The sequence below is a fragment of the Talpa occidentalis genome, unplaced genomic scaffold (assembly GCF_014898055.3).
Source record: "Talpa occidentalis isolate TD23 unplaced genomic scaffold, MPIMG_talOcc4v2.1 talOcc4.6, whole genome shotgun sequence".
Lineage (NCBI taxonomy): Eukaryota > Metazoa > Chordata > Mammalia > Eulipotyphla > Talpidae > Talpa > Talpa occidentalis.
In genome coordinates, this window is record NW_023604972.1 from 120224860 (window position 1) to 120239567 (window position 14708).

The 14708-nt window shown below is 45.1% G+C and overlaps 1 protein-coding gene across 6 annotated transcripts in view; it reads left to right on the top strand.

Moving 5' to 3' along the window:
- The window catches only part of LIFR (LIF receptor subunit alpha), a 99045-nt gene that overhangs the window by 40608 nt on the left and 43729 nt on the right, over positions 1 to 14708 (top strand). For 5 of the 6 annotated variants that reach the window (XM_054688263.1, XM_054688260.1, XM_054688262.1 and 2 more), the window contains one exon: positions 12631 to 12777. In XM_054688263.1, coding sequence (XP_054544238.1) covers positions 12639 to 12777 — 139 coding nt within the window. In that variant the 5' untranslated portion in view covers positions 12631 to 12638. Of the gene's footprint in view, positions 1 to 12626; positions 12778 to 14708 lie in introns of all 6 variants that reach the window. The other variant, XM_054688261.1, reaches the window with a different exon arrangement.

The following is a 14708-nucleotide window of genomic DNA, read 5'->3' on the forward strand; positions in this document are numbered from 1 at the left end:
TGATGGACTTTTAGGTTATTTCTTTTCCTACAAATTACAGTTTGCATTCAGTGAAAACTATCTTCATAAACTTCTCTAAAATCCCTAGGAGAAATTCTGGAAGTGCAATCAACTAGTGGGTAGTAGGCGCTGCACACTAGCTGTGCCACTAGGCATCCTGGTTTGTTGTCACTGTTAGTAGTGTAATCAAGTCAGCGGCCTCTGATTTAAAATGTGTCACAAAAGAATAGCTCAGAGCTCAGGTTCTGCTGTTACAATTTTGAACCTGGGCTCAAATCCTGGCTTTGCTCCTTACAAGCTGTGAGACTTTGGGCAGGCCCCTTGCGGTCTGTTTTCCTCATTTGTGCCCCTCTGGAGTGGACCTCCTGGGAGAGCTGTGAGGGTGCAGGTGGAGCGCTCCACCCACCTTGGTGCCTGGAGTCCCAGTGTTGGCCATGTTGTCACTGCCTGGGCTCACACAGCTGCAGAATAGCTTCTGGCTTCTCCACATGATGAGAATCATGGGCTCTTCAGCGTGTGGTTGAAATATGGCCTCATCTGTGTTCATACTTATTGTCCATTTGTATTTCTGAGTGTGTAGGTTGCGTATTTTTTATTGCTATTGAAGGCATTCATCTCACTCTCCCCTCTTCTTTTATCAATTTGTCTGGACTTGGTGTATACTGATACCATTGTAGCTGTCATGTTTATTGCACATATTTTTTTCTGCAATAAAAAGACCTTTTTCAGTAAAGATTTTTTTTTTTTTTTGAATGCTTAATATATGCCAGCCCTGTGCTGGGGTCCAGGGGACCTGGAGATTGGTGAGGTCCCTACCTCCATTGGTGAGAAAGGTGGTCATCATTGGGTGATCTGTGTTTTCTGGGGTGAGAATGCTGGGGTGGGGGGATCTGGAGTGGTGTGGCTAAGTTTTGAAGGACGAGTTGATGTTTGATAAATGGACAAGCAAGAGTGGAGTGGGAAGGAGGTTGGGTAGAGGGTACAATCTGCACAGTGACCCAGCGGGAGACAGGGCCTGGCACCCAGGGTGGGGCATTGGGCAGGAGTGGGACTTGGAAGGTTGCTGGCGTGAAACGGCCGCATGCCAAGCTAAAAGTGGGACCTTTTCCAATAGGCCAGGGAGGGCCATGAGAAGTTTTGTGCATGTGAGACAGACATTTCAGAAGGTTGACTTCAGATTGCGGGCTGAGGAATCCAGATGCCACTAAGGAACACCACAGCCCAAGTGGATAACGCCCCAGCCAGACTGGACCTGAAGTTTGTCTTTATTTTCTTAATGCAGAGGCGGTGCCGCAGTAATGACTCCATGCTCTTCTTGTGCTTATTCCACCAGGTTCTTGTGTAAAAGCTTCTGATTAAACTTACATAGCGGAAACACTTTTAGCATGTTCAATCCTATCCTTAGCTGCTAAATGTCCAGTGGGCTACTTGCCTAGAGATGGTGGTCAGAGGATACCAGCCTTCAGCTGTAAGATGAAGCAGTCTTGGAGGACTGTGTGCAGCAGGGTACTGTACGTACTGTGCGTACACTTGACATTTGCTAGGAGAGTGGATCATAAGTATTGTCATACAACAGCAAAAAAGAAGGTAGCTCTGTGAGTTGATAGGTATGTGAATGAACTAGACTGTGGTCACCCTTTTATAATGCACACGTATATCACATCATCTTGTGACACGCTGTAAATATATACAATTTTATTTGTCAATTACACCTCAGTAAATCTGTAGAAAAGGTAAAATAAGATGAGGAGTAGATTGCACCTTTGGAGAGATGGAATGAGAATACTTAGTGAAATTTATAGTAAGTCAAGAATTTATAGTGTGAATAGTTCGGGCAGTAATAAAATCAACAATAATAGTTTGTTTCATGTTAATATCTTAATATTGGATTGTCTTTTTACTCTTTCAAGCTAAAAAATGTTTCTCTAATTTCAGTACCCTTGGAGAACAGGTTTTTAGACAAAGATAAAATGAGGATAAAAGAATGGTCATTCTTTTGGCAGTTATAGAATGTCATTGGCCCATTTCACTGACCAGTCTTGTGTTTTTCCCACATGTTGTTCCTCAACCTGTATTTTTGCTTGTTTTTGCTGTATTACAGTACTAAATTTACCTTATCCATTTATTAGATTAATTTATCAGAATCCTATTGTTATAGACAATATATTTGCTATATTGCTCAATTTTTTTCATCCACAGATTTGAGAAATGTGATTCATGTGTCTTCATCTACTTCTTGAATGAAAATTCAAGAAAAACAGAGCTCTGTCAGTCTGTCTATAACCCTTGTCTAGGAGACATTATCCACTAATTAGCACCCTGAGTAAGGTTAATCATGGCCCAAAAGACTCCTTCCCTCTCTTCTTACATAACCTTTATGTCGTCATCTTGCTCTTAAATTTCTTCCAGGCATTGAAAAAGTCCTGGTTCAAACAAATATGCCTCGTGACTGTTCCCAATGTTGCTTTCCTGGTTCCACTGCCTCACCTTTTTGGGGTAACTACATGCGCTGGTCTGGGCCTCCCTTCCTCAGTACTTTCTGTCATCTGCCCAGCACCGGCTCACAGGCCTCTGGTCTATAGAATATGCTTTCGTGACAGACTGTCCCCTTCTGAAATAGCTTTGCCAAAGGCCAGTTATTTCAGGTTCTGTTTTGTTTTTCATTCTCTCTTTCCCTCTTACGTAAAGGACTCACGTAAGGTAAAGTGCTTCCTTCCACGTACTTAGAAGACATTATAGACTGTCTACAAAATAAAGGTGTTATTGTAGTTCTTGTCTTTATTTAGGGGGAAGGAGTGGAGGAAGCTTCTATGTTCTAAAATGTGCTTTGGATTTTGAGACCTAGGATTAAATAATATCATGGAGAGGAAAAAAGAGACCATTTGAATTGTTTGGAAAAGAGAGTTTTCAGATGCAGACCCAAAGACTGCTAAGAAAACATTCAGGCACATTCTGGTTAATATCTGTGCCCTGAAGTATAAGTCTTCAAACAGTTGATATTTTAAGATTATTTCAACAGCAAGGCAAGAATTTTTTAATGCCAATGCATTTTGAAACAGGTTGTTAACTGGCGCCCTAAGAACTGGATTTGGCCTGCACATGTGTTTTGTTTGGCCCACAATGTGTTTTTTTAAAAATTGAATTAGTTGCCAGTGTTTAAAAATAAGGAGATTTCACATTAAAAAACCAACAAAACCAAACCCTGCATTTTCTGGCTCTTTTTGAAAACCTTGAAGGCCTGTGACTCCAGGGGACCCATGTCCCTGGTAATATGGAGGCAAGGGGCTCTCTGGACTGCCCGCCTTGGCCCACCACCTGCGCAGCTCCCCTTACCGTCCCACTGACCCTTGGAGTGTCTGAGTGTGCACCTGCTGAGCTAAAAGCTAACCAGTGGATTTAGTGTGGGGAGGAGAGTTATTTGTTGTTTTGTTCCCTGAACACAGACTGTCTGACTCCGTCAGCACGTGGTGATTGGAGGTGCTTGTTAAAGCAGGTGTTGTCACCCCCAGGAGCCGCATTGAACCAGGCTGGGCAGGCGAGCAGCATCCCTGGTCACGTCCCAAATCTCCTAGATGATCAAGGTGACAGGGACTGTGTCCTGAGAGATGTCCCATGAATTTCTCGTGACACTTAAAGTAGGGAAAGTCGGCCCTGAGTCAGAGCTTGTGGTTTTGAGCTGAGCTGAGATGCTGGGAGGCTTGTCCAAGGTTGGATTCCTGCCACGTAGTCAGTGGTGGTGCAGGACCCAGGGCCAGGACTCCTGACTCCGGTTCAGCTAGTTTCCTGCCCCACATTTTCCAGTGTAGTGTAATGGTCTAGAGATAAGATTTGCAGTGAGACCAGAATTCAAATCCAAGTTCTGTCCATTAAATATTGTGCGACCTCAGGCAAGTCTTAAAAACCTCTCTGTGTTCATTTTCCTTGCTATAAAAAGGGAGAGAATGATGATACTGACATCACAGGGTTGTCATGGGGATTAAATGTGATATTGCATTTAAAGAACTTAAAATAGTTCCTGCCGGTAGTAAACAATGTGTGATATCTGAAGAGTATATTTATGAGTTCTGTATCCTCATGATAGATTTAGCTGAAACCAGCATTTCAATGTTTAAGGACAGTTTTGCTTCATGTATTAAAAAAATCTTCCAGAAATTTGAGCCAATATTGTCTTTTTACTCATAAACTCTGGTGATGTGTGTGTGTGTGTATGTGTGTGTTTAATAGCAAACAGGTACACTCAAAAGCATGTCATTTAGCTTTTTCTTCAGAACATAAGCAACTGAATGTCATCAAAATATTTTAAGTCCTCACCAAAGACTCTATTGGAGTGGATTTTTGTTCAGTTCACTAAGTACATCTTGAATATGTTGTGTATATAAAACCACCTTAAATGCCAAGTGTCGGGCCTCCCCTGGTGGCACAGGGGTTGAGCGCTGGACTGCAAAGTTGCCCGCAGCCCCTGCAGCGCCGGTTCGATCCACGGCTGCTGGCGAGGGTCCCACATGGCGCAGCAGACCTCTCCTGTCGTGCCTGCTGCTCCCCTCAGTGTATTTCTTCAGTCTGCCTGCTCTGTTCCCCGCTGTCTCTGGTGAATCCTCTCACCCTCCCGCACTTCTGACTGTACCCAGTGCTTGTATAAATAAATAAATTAAAAAAAAAAATGCAAAGTGTCGTAAAGACAAATCTCAGCTCTTAGGGAGATTATAATTAATGGGCAAAGAGGGTGGGATAATGGGAAAGAATAATTCCCATGATACATGGCACAAAATGATCCATGCTCCAGGTAGTAAAACAAAGTGAGGTGGAGGCACTGGAGATCGGGGAGAGCAGGGACAGATGCCCCAGGACAGGGAGTCCATGAGTTGAGCAGGAGCAGACCTGGAGGTGGAGTCGAAATTTGGCCCTGCAGTCCAGCTGAGGGTGGGACAGCCTCCTGATGTTTGGCCTGGACTTGAGGGTTCGAGGTGGCAGTGCTCCCTGAGCCAGGTGCGTGACTGGAAGTCAGACTATGTGAGCCCTTGGCTGGAGGCCCCGGGATGAAGTTAGTAGGGACTTGAATAACTCTGCCAGAGATGCTGATGAGCTGAACGGAGGACATGGAAATCGGGGAGAGAATGTAGGAAAGAATCAAGGCCTGTTTTGGAGGTAAAACTGGTGAGTAGGAAGAGGGGTGAGGGAGGGGCAGCGGCAAGGATGACTTACGCTGGGATGAGCAGAGGGCACCAGTGCCTCCCTTGTGCCACGGGGCACAAGGGAGCAGGTGTGGAAGGGTGGGTGAGATTAGTTTTGTGGCGTTTTTGAGACATCTTTGACATATCTGAATCCATAGACAGCCTGGCAATATTCTGTCATCCCCTCCCCAAAGGATCTCATTTGAGTAGATTTGTATAAATAAGCAAGAAGCTGCCCAGGAGTTGGGAAATCTGTGTCTGAGAAGAAACCAACCCTTGAGATACATCTTTGGAAGTTGTTAGGAGAGATGGTTCATGGGAAGGTAGATAACACCGTTCAGGGAGGGGGCGCGGGGTGAAGAGCAGTGGTGAGGGGAGAAGGAATGGCATCTGAGTGGCCTTTCAGGTGAGTGAGGGCAGGACTGGATTGCTGAGTCGTTGATGGGCTACGCAGTAGCCTTTGGAGGGAGAGGGGAAAGCCAGGTTTCTGACTCAGAGTGCCCACCAAAGTTAATTTTTTATGGATTAAAGTTTAAAATGTTAAAAGCCTGCATGTTCTTGAAGACAACGCAGGTGACAGTTTACATAATCTTGGTGCAAACTTTATGGGCAGAAGCCATAAAGGTCAAAGTTGAGAAATCTGACTTAAGGAAAATCAAATTTAGACCTTGCTGGAAAGGAAGCAAGCAAGCAAACTGGGAAATATATTGGCTTGAAATATATTAATATTCTATTGATGGTTAGTGAAAAGCTAATGCTGGTGTATGTGTGGTGGGGGGAGTAGGGGTACGGTCCAGGGTTGGCAGTGCTTGGGTTTTCATGGAGCCTAACACTTGAAGCACACAGTGTGAACATTTATTCATTTATGGGGTTTGTGTTCCACCAGCCCGTTTAGAGTTTTGAGTGTCTGCTCGGTGCCAGGCACCGGGCTTGGGCCTGGGAGGGCCTCACAGAGTTTCCTCTCGGGAACTGACAGTCTGTTGGGGGAGTCGTATAATGGGAAGGAATGCGGTGGAGCAGTGTTCAGCAGGACTGCTGCAAGGGGGCAGGCGGAGAATATTTCAGGCTGTGCAGGTGTGCAAATTCTGTGGGACACTGTAATGCGAAAACACTCACTGGCAATTCATGAGTGATAGACCTGATGGTGTCCTAGTGAAACATTATTTACAAAGCAGAGTGGGGTGAGGTCTGACCTGCAGGCCATAGCTGGTGTCACCCCTTAAGAGAGCTGTAATCAAAGTGTTGTGGAAACAGAAGAGGGAACATCTAACCTTCTGGGGAATCCTGGACGGCATTGCAATGTGAGGAGGTTTTCCTAGCCCCTCCTAGGAGTTTCCCAGGTGACTTGAGGAGGAAGGCAGAACGTGCAGAGGGGACTCCAGGCAGGAGGGAAAATACATGCACACAGGAGTCACGAAGGGACCGGCAGCTTGGAGAAAGGCATCAGTATCTGTGTGAACTAGACTGCAGGGTGGGGCACAGGCCTTCCTCCTGGGCTAACCTCCAAGGTCATATGTCATTGTCTCATTTCTTTTGTTTTCTACATCATTTGTGTGTGGGTGAACCACATTGTTTAGTAACCTCAGGGAGATAGGTGCATGGAAGGTATATCTTTTGAGGTCTGGAAAGTCTTCATAAAATGTATCTTGTCCTTTCACTTGGTTCTTGTCTTGGTTGAGACTGGAAGTTAAGTATGAAAATAATTTTCACTCAGATTTGGGAGGGAAGGTGTTTTCTTTAGCTTTCAGTGCAGAGGCAATGACTGTGCATTGTCCAGACATTCCAGGTCCCCTGTTCACCCAGAGTCTGCTCCAGGCATAGTGCTGTCGTCATCGCGATATGACAGCAGAGGCTCTGTCCAGTTCAAGGGCAAGCCACAACGTGCTGATGTCCTCATGCTGCTCGCATCCCTGAGCCTGGTGTGACCTCCCCCTCCCTGGAAGCTCTTCAGATCATTGTCATTGTTCTCGTACTTTCAGACTGAATGTATATGTTGGCTATTGTGTCTGCCTTGGCTGTTGCAATCATCTCTTTGTGAATCTCCTTCAAACGCCACTTCCTTTCATCTGCCCCCTTGCTTCAGCCTTGGCTGCTTCCCTTACAGTCTAGCCCCAGTCTGCCCAAATGGAGCTTCCCAGCCCAGCCAGGTGTGCATCTTCACAGGTGTGTCTCTCGTTTTACTGAAGCCCCTTACCTTCTCTTTAGTAATACAGTAGAGTCTACCTCTCTGCATGGGGCGCTTAAGCCTTTGTGTGTGGTGGGGAAAGAGGAGCTGGTGCAAACAGGGACATGGAACGAGAAAATAGTCACTGGCCAAATTTTTTACACAATTTTTTTATGTTTCCTAATTGAAAGCGGCAAAGAAGACTAGAAATCCTTAGTGTGGATGCTGTTTACTTTCCACTTGTCAAGTTTGGAGTATGCGTCTCTTCTGTAGATACGGTGACCTGCTCAGACGTTTATTTTGCCTCTCTGCAGTCAAGTGGCTTTTCTCGCTCCAGTGTTTCAGTTCCTTCTGTGTATTAATGACAAGGGAGCTACTTCACCATAGCGACACAAAGATAAAAGTCTCGAAGTAAACGATGCTTCAGTCCTCTTGCTTTTCCTGGATGGAGCAGGCATCTCTCAGCTCCTTCCCAGGGGGTCGGGGTAGCCTGCATGCACTAGGGTAGAGAGCTGCCTGCAGAATGCCTCCGCCTGTCTCCCCCTCCACCCTCCAACAAGGCAAAAAACAGAATCACAGTAAACAAAACACAGCAGTAGGTCACCTCCCCAGCCTTCAAACTCTAATTTTCTCCATTCTTCTCTAATTATCCTCAGCAGAAAGGTCCAGATCACAGTTGACTGGACCCAGAATTCTCAAAACTGAGGAGGAAGCAAGCCAGAGTCCATGTGCAGATGCCCCACTTCCACAAGAGTGCCCCAAAGCTCCAGCCATTGCTGTGTTCCTCTTGTTGAACTTGAGGGGCTCTGCTCGTGGCCGCTCTGCTCTTGTGGCCGGCTCCTTGGCATCCTAACTGATATGAAAACAGACAAGCAGAAACCAGATTTTTTTTCCTTTGTTTTCAATAGTTTCATAAATTGATTCTGTATTATCAGTTTTCTTACACAAGGGTGTGTTTAAGACATTTTTGTGTCCTTTAGGGATGATATAAGCGTACACAGCAGTGACCCCAGGAAGGATACAGCCAGGAGTGTTTCCTTTGGCCTTTGGATATTTAAAAAAAAAAAAAAATGAATTAGGTGTTTATATTTACACACTTGAGTGTTACATATAAAATCCCAGATATCTAACGTGTCTTGAAAAATCATAAAATCTGGCAAACCAAACCCCATTGCTTCCCTCTGCGGACTCACCAGGTGAGTTCTGGTTTGCACCTCTCTGGAGACTGTTACCTGCTGACCCCTCTGGGCATTTGCATTTATGTTTGCATTCTGTTGCTGCCAGGACAGCCTTCCTAATTTTGAAAATCAGTGCCCTCAAGTTCTGTAAAAAATGTGTTCTCCTCTAAGGAACAAGACACAGGTAGAGAAAAACAAATTCTGACAATGATTCTATCAGAAGGGAACAGAGACAAGTTTCTTTTTCTTCCTGAAAGTGTGCCGGAGGGCTCTGTTGGTGTAGCGTTCTGGCTCTCAAGTGAGCCCATTTGAAAGTTTCGCTTGGTAAAGAAGGCACATGTGTTGCAGGCACAATATCATATGGCCTTAATGACTTGCTTCAAATTTCCAGCGTGAATGTCTTCTGTATCACCCTTCCTATTTCCAGTTTGGCAGGCGATGCAGACACTTCCTTTGATGGCTCCAGAGCACCCCGCTGCACCTCCACCCTGTTGCTGCTGACCTCAGTGCCACCCCTGAACTAGGGCTGGTGCTGGGGCTGACCTAGTGCTGGTGAGCCATCGTGGCAACAGGACCAGAATATTGCCACCTGACTCGAGATGTTTGTCCTGTGGGCCCTGTAGTATTTGCGCGGTGCTGCAGTGGTGGAGGCTGAGGCCGAGGGATTAAGTGCTTTGCCCTCAGTCCTGTTACTAATGGAGCCAGACTGAGAGTCCGAATCCACTCCACCTGATCCAGAGCGCCTCCCTGCCTGCTTCCCCCACGTGCCACTTCATGGAACACTCTTGTCTTTCCTCCAGCAACTGTAAACTTGTAGTGAGGGGCTGTCTCATTTCAGGATAGTGTGTAATCAGTCAGTGGATACGGTTTATATTACTTTAGTCATGGTTTGGCCCTGCTGGGTCTCCTTTATTCAATTATTTCTCTAATGCTGTATAATTCTGTAATATTAGAGCTGCCATGTTAAACATTCCAGGACCGCATTTCCTGTCTTAGAACACTGGGATGGACTAGGGAATTGCTTATCCAAGAAATAACTGGACACTTGTGAAATGGGTGCTCATGCCTCCTGTGTGTTTTGGTTGTGATTGTTTAGCTGCTCGGATTGCTTTCCCGGTTTTCAACACTGCTCTACAGTGGCCAGGAAGAGGCCTTGCTGTTTGCTTTCACTGACCTGCTTTTGTTGGGCCCCTGTCTTTTGTCAAGTCCCCGCTTCTCACACCTCGCGTTGATTGTCTTTTGTTTTCTTTTTCTGAAATACCTCATCTCTCTTTTAAAAATTTTAATGTCAGCTAATGTATTTAACTTATAAGAGCTGTTTTATTTCTGATTATTTTTCTTTGCAGCCTCCTCTTGTTGCATGGCAGTGCTGTGTTTGCTCTGAGAATACTATTTATAGGTGGTTTGTGCTTGTTTTTATTTTTTCCTTTTCCTTTTCCCCCATTATTACTCTTTCCTCTGGGAGTAATTTTTTTTTTAATTTCCCTTTCAGTGATCCTGTTTCCCCTGAATTTCTCTTTTACAGTTTAGACTTCTCTTAAATATTTTATTATTCTTGGTCTGTTTTAATTTAAAGCGATTAGTTTAAAAGCGAGGCAGTCTTAGGTCCGACAAGGTGTTTTCAGCACAGGCACCGTGGACCTGGTGCAGGTCGGGCCCAGACCGCCACCCTGAAAAGAGGTCACAGTACAGCAAATCCCAAGAGTCTTGTGTCTCCCAGTGAATGTGAACGCTGTGTTTATGCTACTACACCTTAGCCTGTTAAGTGTGCAGCGACATTGTGTCTAAATAAAAACAGTGTACACACCTTAGTTGAGTGTGTCACCGAGCACATGCTCTGGAGACTTGCTCAGCTCTAGGTTGCCACACAGCTTCAGTGTATAAGAAGCGCTTTCTCTGCCAAGGGTGATAAAATGAACTGCAGTAAAAGGTAAACGTGCACATTGCAACGACTGGTCAGCCGATTGTTTCCATTTGGCAAGAGTGGACGGAGCAGCATGACCGTGGAATCCCTCAACGCAGCAGAGGACACTTTCTGCTTTGGCGCTGGGCTGTGTCAGCTGTTCTGGTATCCTCGGCAATTCTTTTATGATCCTCAGGGAGATATCTCTACTTGGAGCAGAAGCGTATCTAGGTTGACCTCTGTCTTTGAATCTTTTAATTTCAGGCCCACAGAGCACTGCGTCTTCTTCCTGCTCGCAGAGAGGGTTGCAGTGGTACCATCGTCCATCCCTGGCTGGGTTCCCCCAGTGTAGTCACCACCCTGCTGCTTTTCTGCCTGCACCTCACACAACACATAGATACATACATGCACAGCTCTTCCTTGCACTTGGCACCATTCTAAGTGTGTGGCATCTATTTATACATTTAATCTTCACAATAAACTTGAGAGGAAAATACAATTGTTATCCCCTTCACAAGTGAGGAAACTGAATCCCAGAGAGTTCAGGTCACACGGTAAGTGGCAGAGCTGGGATTCAGAGCCAGTCTTTGCATTTAACCAAGGACTTCTCTGCGTGTAATGCACTGGTGAGACCCCCCCATCTCTGAACAGGGCCATCACATGACCGCCAAGTCATGTTTTCCAAGTTTTCACTTGGAAAACTCCATCCTTGCCACTGATATTCTAGTTTGGGATGTGGTATCTACCCCCCCCCCCACACCCAGTCCTCCTTCATGGAGTAGCTAGAGAAATCTTCCTAAAATTGCAAATTGGATCATGATTAAAACATTTCAGCAACTTCTAATCTCAACCCATTAAACTCCAAATCCTTTCAATGGCACGAAGCCCCGTGTGATCCTTCCAGCCCTCTTCCTGGCAAGCTGGTCCTTGTGCATGGCATTTGCCCTTGGTCTTGCTGTCTTTCACCTGGTCTCATCAGTCAGGTTTAGCTCAAGTAACAGCTCTCCTGCACTCACACACTCCCACGCAAATTGACTTATTCTAGCTTCTAAAGTGCACATCAGGGTCTTAAGTTTCTTGTTTGTTTATGTGCGTGTGCCTCTCCCAGCGAGAGGCTGGGCTTCTTGAGGGCAGAGGCTTTGCTCTCAGTGTTGCCTGGGTGAGGACTGTTCCAGGGCGCTCCTAGGATGCAGCAGGCCTTCCCTGTTGCAGACTCCCTCCTGCCCCCAGTTTGCTGCTGCTGGTACATGCTTTCCTTTGCAGCAGAAACGTGTTACAACCTTTTGTCTGCCAATGATCCCTTCCCCACTGTCGTCGTTATAGTGTTTGTTAAATTTTAGATAGCTGTGTTTTGCCAGTGTTCTTATCACATCCACCAACCCTCGAACTGGTTTTTACCCTGATTTTTTCTCTCTTTATGCTGTCTGAATTTATATGCAATAGAAACTTTATACCACAGTGTAAATGCATAAGAAAACCATTTGTGACATTTACTTGTCAGAAATAAGTGACTGTGAATGTCCATACATACTGATTAAAATAAGTCATTTCAGGTATCACTTAAAATTGCCCAAAATTCAGTTTTATGCACTGAGTTTTTATATTCTAGTGGTATTTGAGAGTTGATAAATGTATAATATTGAACTTGGAGCAGCCTATCCTTTGAAAATCAACCCTTGAAATGGGCCCCTGAAGCAGCAGCAGCATCTGACTGCTCCTGTCTTCTGAAGCCTGGCAACTCATGGCGCGTGCAGTCACCAGTGGGCGGTGTGTTTCATTGTCGCCAGCTTCCGTTTCCACATTGGTTTGGACAGTGAGGCATGTGTTTGGGTAACTTGAGCACCATTTGAAATTCTTTTTTTTTTTAAATCTTTTTTTTTTTTTTTTTTTTATAGAGGCATGTTTATTTATTTATTTATTTTGTTTGTTTGTTTTGTTTATACATGCACTGGGTACAGTCAGAAGCGCGGGAGGGTGAGAGAATTCACCAGAGCCAGAGCGGGGAGCAGAGCAGGCAGAAGGACCGAAGTACACTGCTGAGGGGAGCAGCGGGCGGCAGGAGAGGTCTGCGCGCCATGTGGGATTCTCCGCCGGTGGCCGGGGAGCAGCCGGGGATCGAACCGGCGCCGCAGAGGCCGCGGGCAGCTTCGCAACCCAGCGCTCAACCGCTGCGCCACCGGGGAGGCCCCATTTGAAATTCTTCTCCTCACCTAGGACTGACCATGGACATCTCCTTGTGTTTGAGACGACAATCCCGGATGGTGAGCGGTACAAGGATGAGGATGGCTTCGAATTTCTGGTGGCTCCTGTCAGCATTCATACTGCTGTATTTAATGAAGCAAGTAAATAGCCAGAAAAAGGGTAAGTGCATCAGAGCCACAGAGAAGGAACCGATCACGGTGTCGTTATCGTTTTGATTTTGAAGTGATTTTGTGTCTTTATTGAATTCCTCAGGTTTTTAAGTGCCTACAATCTTTGTTATCCTTTTTCTGTGTACTTTTGATTTCTTTTACAAAGACTCTTCAAGATAGATCTAAATATTCTTTACCCATTTAAGGAGCTAAAGGTATAATTTACAAACAGTAAAATTCACCCTCTTGGGGTGAAGTCTTGTGAGTCTTGACAAGCGCATGCAGCCTTGTAGCCACTAGCGCAGTCAAGGTACAGAGCAGTCCCGCCCCCCAGAAGGGTCCCCAAGCTCCAGTACTGAGCCCCTCCCATTCCTGCCTCCAGCCAACACTTAGCTGTCTTCTGTCTCTATGATGTTGCCTTTCAGAATGTCATCCAATGAAATCTGAGTATCTTTCTTTAATACTATGTTGTTTTCATCTTATTTAAATGTCAGAATGTTTTGTAGCTATTACCTAGCTTGTTTCTATAAAGAATGTTATTATCCCTCTGCCATAGTTTAGTTTTGCTAAGCTAAACTTCTTTTTTCGCCAAGATCGCTTTTAAATAATTTTATTTTGATTGCGAGTGATTTCTCATATGAGTGCTTCTAGTGGTTTTGTTTTCCATCTTACATAAATAGTTTTATAATTCCTTGCTGTAGTGAATGTTACTCCAACCAAATGTGAACACTAGAGGGAAAAAAGCTTTTTTATACACATTTATATAGAGAGTTTGAGGTGGAATACCTTATTATTGTTTATAATTTTATTTAAAAAATTATTTATGCATACAAGAACTGGGGTACAGGCCAGAGGTGTGGGGTGGGGGTGAAAGGATTCACCAAAGACAGAGTGGGGAGCAGAACAGGCAGATCTACTCAAATACACTGCTGAGGGAAGCAGTGGGTGACTCAGGAGAGGTCTGCTGTGCCATGTGGGTAGCTCCCTGGCTGGGGATGGAACTCATGCTGCAGTGGCTGCGGACAGCATCATAGGCTGCGTCTTAACCCCTTGTGCACCAGGGAGGTCCTGTGGATACCTTTTTAAACTGAATAATTTTTCTCCTGCTTCCCTCTTCCTTCTTTTTTTTGTTCTTCCCCCTCCACCCCCCCCCCCACCATCTTCTCTCCATTTGCCTTTCAGAGTTACATTTTTCCATTGCACAGTACTTAAGTCTTCCCTGTTGTGGCATTAATTTATGCATTTGAGTAAATACTATTAGATTGAAATCATCTGAACTATTTGTTACTTTACGATTGCTTAGGCCCATATAATATCTATATTTTTCAGAAACTCGTGTAAACTTATTACTATATAAACTTAAAATGTTCTGTAAAAATCTAAAGGTTGGTGTTGAGATTTCTGTGTAGATGGTGGCCCAGTACATGAAGCAGGTGTGACGAGGAGTGTTGAGAAGTTGTGTTGTGAGCCTGGACACCGTGGTTGTTACCGGGTTACATGTTTTTTACAAAGGGACTAGTGGAGATTGAAATACTCCCAGGCTTGACTTTATGGCCAGCCACTGTGGCCTGAGTTCAATCCCCAGCCAGGGAGCTCACCCACATGGCACAGCAGACCTCTCCTGTCTTGCCCGCTGCTCCCCTCTGCAGTGTATTTCAGTAGATCCACCTGTTCTGCTTCCCACTCTGTCTCTGGTGAGTCCTCTCACCCCTGCACGTCTAGCCTAGACCCGGTTCTTGTATGAATAAATAAGTAAAAATAAATCTTAAAAAAATAAAATTCTCCCAGGCACTTTCCTGGCTTCATCCCTGAATCTAACACACACAGTCACTCCCTCTTTTTCTCTTAATTGTCCGGAGGTGGAATTTTTGATGGAATCCTGGGTCAGAAGGATAGAAGCCTAACCCCTAAAGGGTCTAGTGGTTGCCCCCTTTTCATCAG